The 14,287-nt window shown below is 35.3% G+C and overlaps 1 protein-coding gene across 1 annotated transcript; it reads left to right on the plus strand.

The window, feature by feature from the left end:
• Positions 1-237: 237 nt before the first annotated feature.
• Positions 238-13,772, plus strand: LOC144960971 (uncharacterized). The gene is made up of 10 exons (XM_078894335.1): positions 238-494; positions 1,485-1,593; positions 3,880-4,046; positions 5,885-5,994; positions 6,362-6,534; positions 7,043-7,186; positions 9,561-9,728; positions 10,666-10,796; positions 11,941-12,099; positions 13,712-13,772. The coding sequence occupies exons 1-10, from the start codon at positions 361-363 to the stop codon at positions 13,770-13,772; spliced, it is 1,356 nt and encodes a 451-aa protein (XP_078750461.1). The 5' UTR covers positions 238-360.
• The last annotated feature ends 515 nt before the right edge of the window (positions 13,773-14,287 follow it).

The raw sequence follows: 14,287 nt of genomic DNA on the forward strand, positions 1-14,287 counted from the left end.
TGATGATGCTGAGAATAAATAATTATAATGATAATAATAATGAATAATACCCACATTCTCTCACTGTCTCCAGGTGTTAAATGGGTACCTAGTTGGAACAAAAAAAATGTTACACTGCCTTAAAGGAAAAGAAAAGCCCAAATAAAAAAAGTTTTAAAAAGGAGAGTTTTAATTTAATTTTTTTTTTTAATGCTCAATGCATAACCTCTATTTTATTACAGACATATTTTTATTTTATTGTATTTTTTTTGGTTTTTTTTCTTCTCTTTTATTCCCAGAGATAATTCCAATGCCTGTTTCTTCATTCTCAAATATGCCACGCAGCTCTTGCGAATACACAAGGACACTGACAACCTAGAAATGAAACTGGCATGCCTTGAGAAATTGTTCAAGACCTGCGTGGAGATTGGCTGCGACATTTTTGCCAATGAGAGACAACAGGATTTTACAAATTGGCTACAAACTGTTCTCGAATTCTTTTTACCACACTTCCAGTATGTAAAAGATAATATTATCTTAAAGTTCTTTTAGAAAAATGTGTTTGAAAGATTTAATTTTTCTTTCTTTTTTTTTTTTTTTTAGGTTTTTTAATATTTTAGTTTATATTTAACATCATCATCATCGTCATTGTCATCATCATCATCATCAATACGGATTTTCCTCAGATTTTTTCCCGAATTTTGTTTCTGAAAAGTTGTCAAGTCTACAAATGCTCACTACCCTTTGGATAGGACACTAGTCTGTCACTAACTAAAGCACTTTCTGCCTGATTTAACAGACCCAGTTACCCAATCACTGATGTATGAACAGAGAGTTGGGGAAAAATCTCAATCACATCTCAGACCAAAACTGGTACCTTTGCTTGTTGGGCCAGTGCCCCAACACTGAGCTATTATAACCCCCAAATTAGATTAAAAAGGATGTCAAATTACATGCTTTCTTTTTAGATTAGAATTTACACATTAAATATTACTTTTTACAGTCCACAGCTTCTAGCAGCTTAGTATCATTTTAATTTGTTGTGAAGAGTGCATAGTAATAACACATCTGAGGACGATTTTAAGTTTTGAACTGGGGATTTCATCTCAACAAGTTAAGTCCAAAAAAAAAAAAAAATAGAGCTTTTATATAGAACAATATTCACTAAAATGTGCTCAAAGCGCTTTACAAATGGTCCCTGACCAACAGCAACATGAAACATGTAGAATGAGACACGACGCCTGTTAGGCGATATTACAAATTTTCCGACAGAGACAACGCTGTTGACGGCCAGGTACTCATTTTACACCTGAATACGATGAGAGAATGTAAGTAAAGAGTCTTTTTCAAGGACTCAACTATGCGCCAAAAGCGAGTGTCATACCACATAACCGCAGAGACCACATGGCCGCACAATGACATTGATATTAATTGTCCACATTTAAAGCTAGAACAAATAATTGAATTCACACGTTACATTACACCTGTTTTTATTTAATTCCCAGCGAAAGGTCGTGGTTTGGTTTCATGTCTTCTGTTTTAACTCTGAGGCCATTGGTAATAGACAGGTATCTGACCAAAGTTTTGACAGCAGCTTTGAAAAAGGTTGACAAGGTGAGTGTCTGGTTTGTAGTATTTGGATCTTATCATGGAGTGAGGGATCATCTATTTTATATAACTTTATATAATTTTTCTGTGTGTTTGAGGGTCCCAGATCGATTTCAGGTGCAGATTTTTTTTTTTCTGACATTCCTGTCCACCCAACATTGATTGGGTAGCTGAGTCTGTTAGACCTGGTGGAAAGTACATTGCAATTGACTAGCATCCTATTCCAAGGGTAGCAAGCAATTGCTATTGTCCGTTCTATGCTATAGAAACCAGGATAAGCTCCGGCTCCATGGGTCCAATGGCTCTGAAGGATTACTTGAGACAATAAAATAAGTCCTATTAGAAAGACTTTTAATAGGACTTACTTTATTGTCTCAAGTAATTTAGAAAGACTTTTGGGCGGGTGGTTGGATGGGAGCATCACCCTTGAATCATATACCTATGATGTTCGCATGGGTGTACGATCCGATAGTGATGTCGTTTCTTCTTCTCTTTACTAGCCTATCCTGCTTCTTTGGTTTGTGATTGTATTTTTGACAGGGGATATTTTTTTTTTTTCTGTAAATCTTCTGCCTGTTTGTTCTTGGTTATTTATGATTTAGCTTATGATATCTTTAGGTTATGATTTTGATTTACATTTGTACTATTTTTGTTAGATTGCTTGTTTTTTTGTTTCAGCGGTCTCTCATATAACCTCAATTGTGTTGGAAGAGACCTAAAGCAACAAACAAAAAAAAAAGACTTTTGGACCTTTCAACAATACTTTACTTACTTTACCTCTTCGTGCCAGGTTGCACATAAGACCTCGATTTGCCGGTTCCATTCTACTATGTTAATGGCTGTGTTATGGAGCACATCCTTAGAGAATGCCAGGATAGGCCCAGCTTCACTGACCGTGACATAGGTCAAGTCTGTTCCACAGATGCTGTGGAGTGGGTTCGGTGTTGGAGCGACAAGCTATGATGATGGCTGTGTTCAACCTATTGTCCAACCTTCAGCATTTTTTCTCTCTTTCATCAGTATATCACCTGGTAGTGTCGGGTCAGATATGTTTTCTTTTTCTCCCTGGATCCCTCTGATGTATTTTTATCTCTTTCTTTGGGCTTCATCACTCGTATTCTTCATTCCTGCTCTTTCAACAATACAATTGGAAAATTATAAGTGTCATGTTTAAGTTGATTTATGATTCTGATAGACAAAACATCACTTTTGTTTCCCTTAAAAATGGATAAGATAAACCTTTCTTAAGATGATTTTTTTTTCTGGTTCTGCGGGTGGTTGGATGGGAGCATCACCCTTGAATCGTATACCTATGATGTTCACATGGGTGTACGATCCGATAGTGATGTCGTTTCTTCTTCTCTTTACTAGCCTATCCTGCTTCTTTGGTTTGTGATTGTATTTTTGACAGGGGATATTTTTTTTTTCTGTTATTCTTCTGCCTGTTTGTTCTTGGTTATTTATAATTTAGCTTATGATATCTTTAGGTTATGATTTTGATTTACATTTGTACTATTTTTGTTAGATTGCTTGTTTTTTTGTTTCAGCGGTCTCTCATATAACCTCAATTGTGTTGGAAGAGACCTAAAGCAACAAACAAACAAACAAATTTTCTGGTTCTGACGAGAGTACCTTAAGTGGACTCCGCTGTATGGCAACAATAATAAAGTGTCCATGATGCATATCATTAATATTGCCTAGTTATTTTGCATAAACCAGGGATCCCCTTTTTCTGGCTAAGGCTCGGAAACTGGCTCTTAAAAATCTTCTGGCTGACTTTGGCCGGTAATGGTGAATTGCTGTTTTAAAAGATGAAAGTATTGGTTGTTTAAAGGCATACGTTGATGGGAAGCGAGATGGATCTGGATCTTTTTCTATGATATAAGGGTGATTCCTTTTAATGACGAGATACATTGTGGTCTTGTGGTTTGACACTCGCTTTCGGATCGGAAAGCTTGGAAAAGGCTCTTTACTCACATTCTCTCATCGTACTTATGTGTAAAATGAGTACCTGGCCTTTAACAGCCTTGTCTCTGTCCCGAAAAATGTCATGTCCCGTCCTACATGTTAAGTGTTGCTGTCAGCCAGGGACCCCCTGTAAAGTGCTTTGAGCATGTTTAGCGGATATTGCGCTATATAAAGGGCTCAATTTTTTTTTTCTTGTGAAAAATGTTCATGTTTTACAAATTTTAGCAAAGGGTATATCTGATGAATAATTATACTGAGGAATGACTGGTAAAGAAAGGATCCACAATGTATAAATATTTGTTTGATTTTCTTTTTTCTCCTCAGGAAAATGAAAGCATAGAACAGGCCAGAGATTCCTTTTTGTCACAGCTGATAGATACGTTTTTGAAGCTGAGGAGAATTCCATATTTGCATCAGTGTTTGCTTCAAGTCATATTGTCTGGAGTGCCAATCCCAATTATGAGCTCTTCCTTAAACAAATTGAAGAAAAAGTAAGTTTATTTGTGGACACTTTTGTTCCTTCAATTTATGATAAAAAAAGCAGATTTACTGTTTAATTAATCACACCGAGAGGAATGACTCAGTTATCAGAGAGCTCTTTTTTTTTGACCATGCACAATATCTTGAGAATTATTTATATATTCAAAGACTTCATATTGATAGAAAAATGTCCACGGAATATTTCTTTTGTGAATTCTCCTTCAACACTTGATTGCATTGATCAGTTTGTGCAGTTCAAAAATCATAAATACAATAAAAGCAGTGAATTAATTACAGTGAGAATGATTTTAAATCAGAATTTGTTCTAATCTCGGTTTTGACTACCTGGTTTGGAGTTTTATACAGGGGTGATATGACGTACATTAAACATTTTTGCCTTTATCTGTTTCTGAATTTCATTCTCGGTTAATTTGAATTTTTGCTTTGCAAATCTCATTTTCTACAAAGAAATGAATTTTGATATATATCGTTATTATCACCATTACAGGGTCCCCACCGGGTCGTGAAATCGAGAAAAAGTCGGGAATTTTGTGATGGGTTGGGAAGTCGGGAAAATGTCCGGAATTTTGTGATGGGTTGGGAAGTCGGGGGAAAACAAAATCAAGGATTATGTGAGGCACATAGGTGGCATAGAAAAGTTTGAATTGGTGACAATTTATTTAAGTCATGTGGATTAGCCAGTAGAAGGTACAAAGCTTATTTGGAGGAGAAAAAAAAGCAGTGGAGAAAAAAATGGGAAATGAAACTAGCAGAAGAGGAAGTTGTTGGGCCTCCGTTTCTAAGAAACTTGAGGAGAAGGAGGCCTCCTTGAAATTGTTGTAGAGGAAGGACAGTTTGTAAATAGTCTTGTACATAGTGTATAATAGTAAAGTGAACAATGAAAAGATTGGACCTCTCTATTATTGGAAATGTGGCCGAGTACTCTTGCATGGTTGATGAATCATGAAGAGAAAGCAAAATTGAATCAACTGATGGCAAGGAATCTAGGGGTAAGATGTAATGGTTAATAAATAGCTAGTATAATCATCTGTTCTTTGAAGGCTACACTAGTAAATGTACATGTGCACTAATTTAAAGAAGTAATGATATTTTATTATTGATAAATGGCTTTTTAAAAAATCATTCTTGACGCATGGCGGAATAATTTTCCGCCGCGTGATGGGGTCTTGAAAATTTTTTTGGGGTCTTGAAAAAAATTTCAAAGATTTGGTGGACCCTGCCATTACCACTGCCAACATATCAGTGTCCACTACCAACACAACTGTCACTGTCATCCCTTTTGTTTTTCTTTGGCATATGTATAGTTAGAGTTTTGGGACATGATATTTTTTGTCTTGTAAATCATCTCTCTGTTATGCATTGTATTATTTTTGTTTTACATATTTGTAAAACATTTGAGTGTGTTTCTCATAGTGGCGACCTGTTCTTGTGTCAGGATTAGACATTTAAGTGATCTCAAACTAAGTACATTGATAGTGTGCTCTTGGAATCTACATCTGTTCCCTATTTGAGTTAATCCCTCTTTGTCTATCTTTTTCTTGGGTAGTTTGATTGTAATTCTAGAACTTTTTGCTATCCCATTTTCTTCCTTTTTACTGGTGCTGAGATGATATAAATGTGTTGCTAGAGCCGTAACATACGCTTACTGCCATGTAGATCATAAAGAAAAAAGTGTTTTTTTGTTGTGAATATTGGATGGCGTCCTGGACCTTCCTTGTTGGATGGAGATGTCACTATTGCTGTGTCTTCTATCCCCCTTATCTGTTATGTTTAGTGGATGTTGCACCATATAAGGTTTGGGTTTGCTTTTGTTATTTTCAAAATCCAGACTTCAAGTAATGTTTAACCAGGTGCCCATCTCTAGTCTTATGGACATGTGGAGCGACATCAAAAAGAAGTTAGAGTTGACTTTATCAACAGCAGAGAACACGAATGCTGGTAAGGAAGGAGTTAAACAGGGTTGTAAACAAACTTTGGTCATTGAAAATGAGATAGATAGATCGATAGATAGATGGATTTTCTGTTATTATCACTATGCCACTCTTTTTGGAATGAGATAGATAGATCGATAGATAGATGGATTTTCTGTTATTATCACTATGCCACTCTGTTTTTGTTCAGTTGTGGTCATTTATCTGCCAATAGATTTTTCTTTTCTTTTGTTTTTTTTTAAATTTTCATTTAAAGAATTATAGCATACTCCCATTATAGATCATTTTTATATTGTTGTTGTTGTTGTTGTTGTTGTTGTGCTTTTACTAGTTATTCCATCTCGTTGGTGCCATTCCTTTGTCTGAACTTCCAGAAATCTCCACCGTCACCAAGCTGTCGTGGCTCCTGTTCCTTCTGAATTGCCTTCTGTCTCACACTCAGTTTTTTGACCAGCACAGCATGGGTATGGCAGAGGAAAAGCTGCACTCTCTACTGGAACAGACAGAGCACAGTGTGCTGAAACCATTGGCCAAGGGCTATAAAACAGTATGTCTGGATTCATAGATTTACTTACGTTCTATTTGTTTTTATGTTTTGTTTTTTTTGCTTTTTAAAAAAAAATTAAAAACAAAAATGAATTTGACAAATTCAGTCATGCAATTTTTAATAAGCTAAGAATTGTCAAATTCTTTGATTGATTCTGAGATTTGTTTCTTTTTGATGATGATGATTATCATTATTATTGTTATTATAATAACAACAAAACAAATAAAAATTGCTGAATTTGAAATTTACTAAAATGCATAGGAAATAAATTAACCTCATGTATATTTCTCCCTAAAAATTCACAGTCCAAGACAACAAAACAAATAAAAATTTCTGAATATTCGAAATATTCTACAATGCATAGGAAATCTTAACCTCATGTTTATTTCCTCCTAAAAATCCACAGTCCAAGACAACAAAACAAATAAAATTTGTTGAATTTGAAATATTCTACAATGCATAGGAAATAACTTTATCCTCGTGTTTATTTCTCCCTAAAAATCCACAGTCCAAGAAGGAGATTCCTATCCTAGAGGACATGCTGATCACCTGGGCCTATGTCAAGATGCTGCTCTATCCCAAGTGGCGAGAACATGCTGCTGTCGCACTGCATGGGGGTGAGGAGGACAAGGGTACCAAGACATTGATGAAGGTAAGGTGTGATTGATGAGTTTGATTCGGGCATCAGGCAGTGTTGTCTCATCTTCTACAAGAATTATTCATAATAATAATAATAATAATAATAGATCTTTATTGTCCATAAATATGGCAATTTGTCATTTAGTTACACTTGTTATAATGTTAAACGATAACTAAGATTGAACAGATATTTCACTCCTACTTATTTTCTCTCTCTCTCTCTCTCTCTCTCTCTCTCTCTCTCTCTCTCTCTCTCTCTCTCTCTCTTTCTTTCTCTCTCTCTCTCTCTCTCTCTCTCTCTCTCTCTCTCTCTCTCTCTCTCTCTCTCTCTCTCTCTCTCTTCTTTCTTTCACACGTGCGATATACACAACATAAACATATTCATTTCGTTTTCAATTTGTTACGATTGTGGCAATTCGACACCAAAAATTATCATCATTATCAATTGGTCAGTTAATCTTACATTAAATAAATTAATCAGTTAATCAGTCAACGAATCAATCCTTGGTTTTTCTGTACCATATGAAATATTCAAAATTTTTATTGCTGATGGAACGAACGTTGATTTATACTTGTTAGTTCTACATTTAATCTGACAAAACCTTCTCCCAGATGGTAAAAGACTAAATTCATGGTATAAAATATGTTTTTTATTGTTGGTAATTGAGAATGCTTTCCTTTCTATTGCTTTTCCATGAATTCTTTCTACTCCATCAAGAGGATGGTTTATTATTTTTGATGCCTCTTTGATAGATTTTGAAATTTTTGATTTATCTTTAAGTCGGCATCCTCCAAACCATATGGTGCAGCCAAACGCAATTACACTTTTAATCAATGAGTCATAAACTCTTAAAATAGTTTTCTTCCTTACTTGAAATGTTCTCAATTTCCTTAGGATGTATAATCTTTGGGCAACTTTCTTAGATATTATATTAATATGTTGAGAGAAATTGAGGGAACTATCAATGGTTATTCCTAAATATTTAAAATAGTCAACTATCTCATCATCTTTACCGATCGCCACACACTTTAAGTCGTTTTTTATTTTTACACCAAACACCTGTTCTTTCGTTTTTTCAACATTTAATTCAAGCTGATTTTGTTTACACCAATCGGTGAATATATTTATTTGTTTGAAATAATTCTTTTCGGTAACTTTATCTTTTAATAAGCCAAGAATAGCAGTATCATCTGCATATTTCACTATAAAACAATTTTCAAAGGATGGTCTGCAGTCGTTGGTGTATAAGATGTACAGGATTGGGGAACTCACACAGCCTTGGGGACATCCGTTCGACAACGTTCTTTTGTTGGAGATATGTTCACCCAATTTTACACATTGCGGTCTATGGGTCAGAAACTCTTTATACCATTTAATAAGGTAGTTTGGAATATCCATGCTGCACAACTTTTGAAGCAAAATATCTGTGTTCATGGCATTAAAAGCTGACGAAAAGTCGACAAACAGGATTCTGGCGTAATTCGAGGGCGTTTGGTCAAGGTGTTTCGAGATCAAATTTGTGGCGGTTAATAGTGCGTCTTCAACACTGAGATGTTGCTGGTATGCAAATTGGTACGGATCTAGAAATTTCAGGTCATAACATTTTTGTAGGAGCTCAGATTTTAAAATTTTTTCTAAACATTTCATTACAAGCGATGTAAGCGCCACTGGACGGAAGTCATTCAATACGGTCGGACAACGCTTTTTTGGAACTGGAACGACAATCGATGTTTTCCAAAGTACTGGCACTGATTGTTCATCGATTGACCTTTGAAAAAGTTTTGTATAAGGTATAGCCAGTTGTTGGTGACAGTTTTTCAAAATAGTTCCGGTAATGTTGTCTGGTCCTGGTGCTTTATGTTCTTTACATCTCCGGAAAGGGAGCTTACGGTTTCTTCTTCAATATCTGGAGGTGGCTCATTGTCATTTGACAAACCGTTGTGAACAGGTGGGAGCCTGTCAAAACGACAGTAAAAATCATTTAATTTGTTGACATCAGTTTTCGTTTTTCCTTGTGGGAATGTTCGTTTCTTTTGGTCTACTCCTCCCATTTGTTTTATCATCTCCCATGCTTTCCTTGCGCAGCCCGATCTCAGTTATCGCTCCATTTTATTTTTGTATTCAACCTTCTCTTCTTTTATTGTATTTCTGATCTCCTTTCCCTTTTCAAATTCTAGTTTAATGTCACCAATGCTGTGCATTTAGCCAAAACAAAAAAATACAACATCCGCCAGTCAGATATGGAGTACCAAAACACAAAACTGTGTGTAACCTTGAATGTTTTTAGTCTGATTGATGGAATATAGTGAGAACTACTCATAAAAATGGCTGGCTAAAAACAATAACAAAGAGTTGAGTTTTTTTTGTTTGTTTTTTTTTTTCACAGAAAGTCTCCGTGTCAACCAAGGTGAAGGTCATCTTACAGAGACGGCAGGTGCTCACTGGCAATGTAAACAAAGAGGATAATTATGGGAATTCCACTGACGAAGTGAACGAATTAGTGGCAAAATTATTGGAGGACTTGGCAGTCAGCAAAGCTACAAGGGCTGAATATGTAAATTTTTATATTCTTCATCATCTTCTTCTTCTCCTCTATCTCCTCCTCCTTTTCTTCTTCCACCTCCTCCTCCTCTTCCACCTCCTCCTCCTCTTCCACCTCCTTCTCCTCCTCTACCTCCTCCTCCTCTTCCACCTCCTCCTCCTCTTCCACCTCCTTCTCCTCCTCCGCCTCCTCCTCCTCTTCCACCTCCTCATCCTCTTCCACCTCCTTCTCCTCCTCTGCCTCCTCCTCCTCTTCCACCTCCTCCTCCTCCTCCTTTTCTTCTTCCTTTTCTTTTTCTCCTATTATGTTTTTAAAAAAAAGGATTTGAGCTTTTATATAGAGCACTATCCAAAGAACGTGTTAAGGCTTTACATGAGGTACCAGCCAACAGCAATATTTAGTATGAAGGAAGAGACATTATGTCTGTTAGGCGATATTACAAATTTTGTTTCCGACAGATACAACACTGTTGGTGGGCAGTTACCCAGTTCATACCTGAGTACAGTGAGAGCTTGGGAGTAAAAAGCCTTTTCCAAGGACTCAACTGTGCTCTCCCTCTCTATTTCTCTCTCTCTATCTCTCTCTCTCTCTCTCTCTCTCTCTCTCTCTCTGCCACTTCTCGCATCCACAGTCAATACCCTCTCCATACATTATTTCCACAGTTGCCAATATTTGTGTGTCTCGTCGTTTGTCTCCTGATAAAGGCCAAGGGTTGAAACGTTGTTAGTTTTGTGTTGTCCCCTTTTATATCAGTCATATTTACTCATTTTATATATATTTTCTCTCTCCACAACTTTGACCGTTCTTTTTATTTCACTAAGCGTTTGTTCAAGACTTTGTTTACTCTCTTCTGTATGATACACATCTTGAAAAATAGCAGTAGATTTTGAGATGAATTTTCACCTATTTTTATTATTTAAAAAAATAATTTTGTTTGTTTTCATTACAGGATCAACACGCACTTCCTCTTTTCCAAGAATTTGCCCAGATATTTCCCTTGGTTGGCCATTGGTTGGAAGATGAGCTCATAAAAAAGTGTGCATATTTTATTGTTGAATCAGTGCAGAATGGAGCAAAAAAGTAAACAAAATATGTCACCTAACCATCATCATCATCATCATCATCATCATATTATTATTATTATCATCTTCATCATCATCATTGTTTTAGAAGAACTGGAATTTATCAGCTCTAAAAGATTTCTTTCCTGTTTGAACAATTTGAAAATTTCAAGCATTTTTGAGCAGCGATGAACATAACACTCATTTTGAAAGGAAACAGGATTTTAGAAATTAAAGATTTTGTTTATGATAATACTGATACAGGGACCTCCATAGTGCAATTGGGGGTCCCAATATTTCAGTTGGTAGAAACACTCCCTTCCTATGCACAGAGACTGATTTAAATCCCGGTGAAATCAAGATTTTTATTCTGATCCCCTGTCTATCCAACAGTGAATGGGTAGCTGGGTCTGTTAGATCTGGTGGAAAGTATTTTGCAATATTCTAGTGTCTTATCTAAAGGGTTGTAAGCAATTTTCTATTGTCTCTTTCATGCCACAGAAACTGGGATAAACTCCAACTCCATGAACCTTATGGTTCTAACTTACTTACTTACTTACTTACTTACTTACTTACTTACTTATTTACTTACTTAATTATTTACTTATTTACTTACTTACTTTCTTACTTACTTACTTATTTATTTACTTACCTACTTATTTACGTATTTACGTATTTACTTACTTACTTACTTACTTATTTACGTATTTACGTATTTACTTACTTACTTATTTACTTACTTACTTACTTATTTACTTACTTACTTACTTACTTACTTACTTACTTACTTACTTACTTACTTACTTACTTACTTACTTACTTACTTATTTACTTACTTATTTACTTATTTACTTACTTATTTATTTACTTACTTACTTATTTACGTATTTACGTATTTACGTACTTACTTACTTATTTACTTACTTACTTACTTACTTACTTACTTACTTATTTACTTACTTATTTACTTACTTACTTACTTACTTATTTACTTACTTACTTATTTACTTACTTACTTACTTACTTACTTACTTACTTACTTACTTACTTACTTATTAACTCCTCTTTGGTGTTTCATAAACACATAATGTCGGTTATGATTCTAAAGGACTACTTTATTAATAAGTAAAACTCGATTCACACAATAGGAATGTTTTCTCCAGGTCAAACCCAGTGGCTGAGACAGGTGGTAGCGCATCAAGTCTTTATTTGGAATTGGACCGTTTCCTTCATCATCCTGCCACAATGGAACATCGTCAACTACAGACACATCTGGTCACTGCTATATGGAGTAAATTGTTGACGACAAAAAGTGACAGGAGGTAGATAAACTTTTTAATTTAATATATTAATTTTTTTTTAAATTATTAAAAAAAAAACTAATGACATGATAGATTCTTAAAAAGGGAAATATTAAACAGGACCCCATTCTTCCGCTTTATAGCAGAATCCCGCTATTTTCACGATAGTCCAGACTTGAACATGGTGCTCAATTTGGCACACACTGAGAGCACCCTCTCTTTCATCCTCCATCCCTTAATCTAGTTGACCTGCTTTTAGAGATAAGTAATTGGATTTTATGTCTAAATTGATGAGTATTTTAGAAAAACTGAAATAACCAATATATAATATCATTATTGTAGGCCAATTTATTTTAAAGTCTACGCTTCACGCACTATTTCATCTTTTAAAAACTATTTTTCCTCCTTTTTTCGAAATTCTAGAATGGGGTCTCTGATTAAAAATTGTTTAAAGAGCTTCAATTTAACTCTTTTCTTTCTAAAGACTTTCCAGATTTTCCCTGAAACGTCATACCCCCTAACATAAAAATTGATTTTGTAAACTCTAATTCTATGCAATTACACACATACTATTCATAATTTTGTTCAGCAAAACAAGCTCTCTGGGTGACATCCCATGGTGTCTTCCATACCCCTATCTATTATATCTGTTTTCTGAGTTGCTTTCTGTCTTTGACTTGGAATGAGATTACCCGCTTTTGTCCTGGTCCTTGTGGAAAACCGTGGGTGGATGGAAACAGTCAAATGTTGCAGCAATGTGGTCTTGTGGTATTACATCCGCTTTCGGATCGGAAGGTCCTGGGTTCGAGCCTCGCTCGGCGCATAGTTGAGTCCTTGGAGAAGGCTCTTTACTCACATTCTCTCACTATACTCAGGTGTAAAAGGAGTACCTGGCCGTTAACAGCGTTGTCTCTGTCCTAAAAAATAGTAATACCACCTAACAGGCGTCATGTCTCGTCCTACATGTTATGTGTTGCTGTTGGCCAGGGACCCCTTGTAAGGCTCTTTGAGCACGTTTAGTGAATATTGCGCTATATACTAAAAGCTCAATTATAAATGTTAAGTTTTGTAAGATGATATTTTTTTTATCCTTGTAAATTATCTCTCTGTTACATATTGTTCTTTTTGTTGTTTTGAAAGTATAAGTAAGCATTTGAGTCTGTTCGTAATGGGATCCTGTTCTGGTGTCTGGATGAGACTATTAGGTGATCTCAAACTAATTACACTGATAGTGTGCTTTTGGAATCTACATCTGTTTACTATTATTTCTTGTGTGCTTTCAATTATAAATTTATAGTGTTTTTGGCAATCCCATTTTCTTCCTTTCTACTGGCACTAAAATGATCTAAATGTTTTGCAAGTGCCGTAAAACCCTCTTTAAAGAAGGAGAGGGTTGATTGACAGAGAGAAAGTGTTGTAGATTATTGAAGATAACTTTATAAGACCGGTTGTTGATCATGGCTGACTTCCAAGATTCAAAAAAACGGAAGTGTTTATTCCGGAACTGAATATTATGCACAGGAACACAATAAAAAAGAAGGATCATCAAAGGATCATAACTGAAACAATACAAGACAACACAATACAAGGATTGTTTCCCTTGTATTGAACATTAATGTTAACTATATTACAGAAAGGATGTGGACAATTCAGATATTCCTCCTGTCAGCAGAGAGATGAAGATTAAGACATAAAATGAAAATACTTAAGATGATGAGAGTGAAATCTTTCATCATCTTTTGTATTTCTCTCACTTCCCTTTATCAATAAGATTTGTTTGGCTTCTTCAATGGTGTTGTGTTTAGTTTTTGGGGGTTTTTTTGGTGTTTAATTTTTTTTTAATCTTTTTTTTTTTTGGGGGGGGGGGGGGGGGGGGGGGGGGGGGGGGGCGTGATTATTTATACAGTTCCAAGAAGCAACATTTTTATTATCAACTTGGAAATTGATGGATATATAAAGCAATGAATTTGTCAAGAAATAAAGTAGATAAAAATACAGATGGGACATTATGGGACATTATACAGATGATACATTATGACTTAGAGGCAGCCATAGAAAGAAGTTGTCACAAAAATATGACATCATAGATTTCACTTCAATTGGCATTTATTACAAATAAATTTATTGGGAACAGATTTTAAAATCTATATAAGTATATTGCCAAGATACTGATAATTATCAATTTCACCAGCTACTACTACGGACAGAT

The sequence above is a fragment of the Berghia stephanieae genome, unplaced genomic scaffold (genome assembly GCF_034508935.2).
Source record: "Berghia stephanieae isolate SIO BIC M18660-M18661 unplaced genomic scaffold, UCSD_Bste_1.3 scaffold1135, whole genome shotgun sequence".
NCBI classification, from domain to species: domain Eukaryota; kingdom Metazoa; phylum Mollusca; class Gastropoda; order Nudibranchia; family Aeolidiidae; genus Berghia; species Berghia stephanieae.

What these genes read in the sequence shown, in the direction of transcription:
- LOC144960971 (XM_078894335.1), top strand. Translation starts at nt 361, where the DNA reads ATGAAACTGGCATGCCTTGAGAAATTGTTCAAGACCTGCGTGGAGATT. An exon ending in TTAAACAAATTGAAGAAAAA is followed by an intron (nt 4,047 to 5,884) that starts GTAAGTTTATTT and finishes TTCAAAATCCAG; the next exon opens with ACTTCAAGTAATGTTTAACC. An exon ending in AAGCTACAAGGGCTGAATAT is followed by an intron (nt 9,729 to 10,665) that starts GTAAATTTTTAT and finishes TTTTCATTACAG; the next exon opens with GATCAACACGCACTTCCTCT.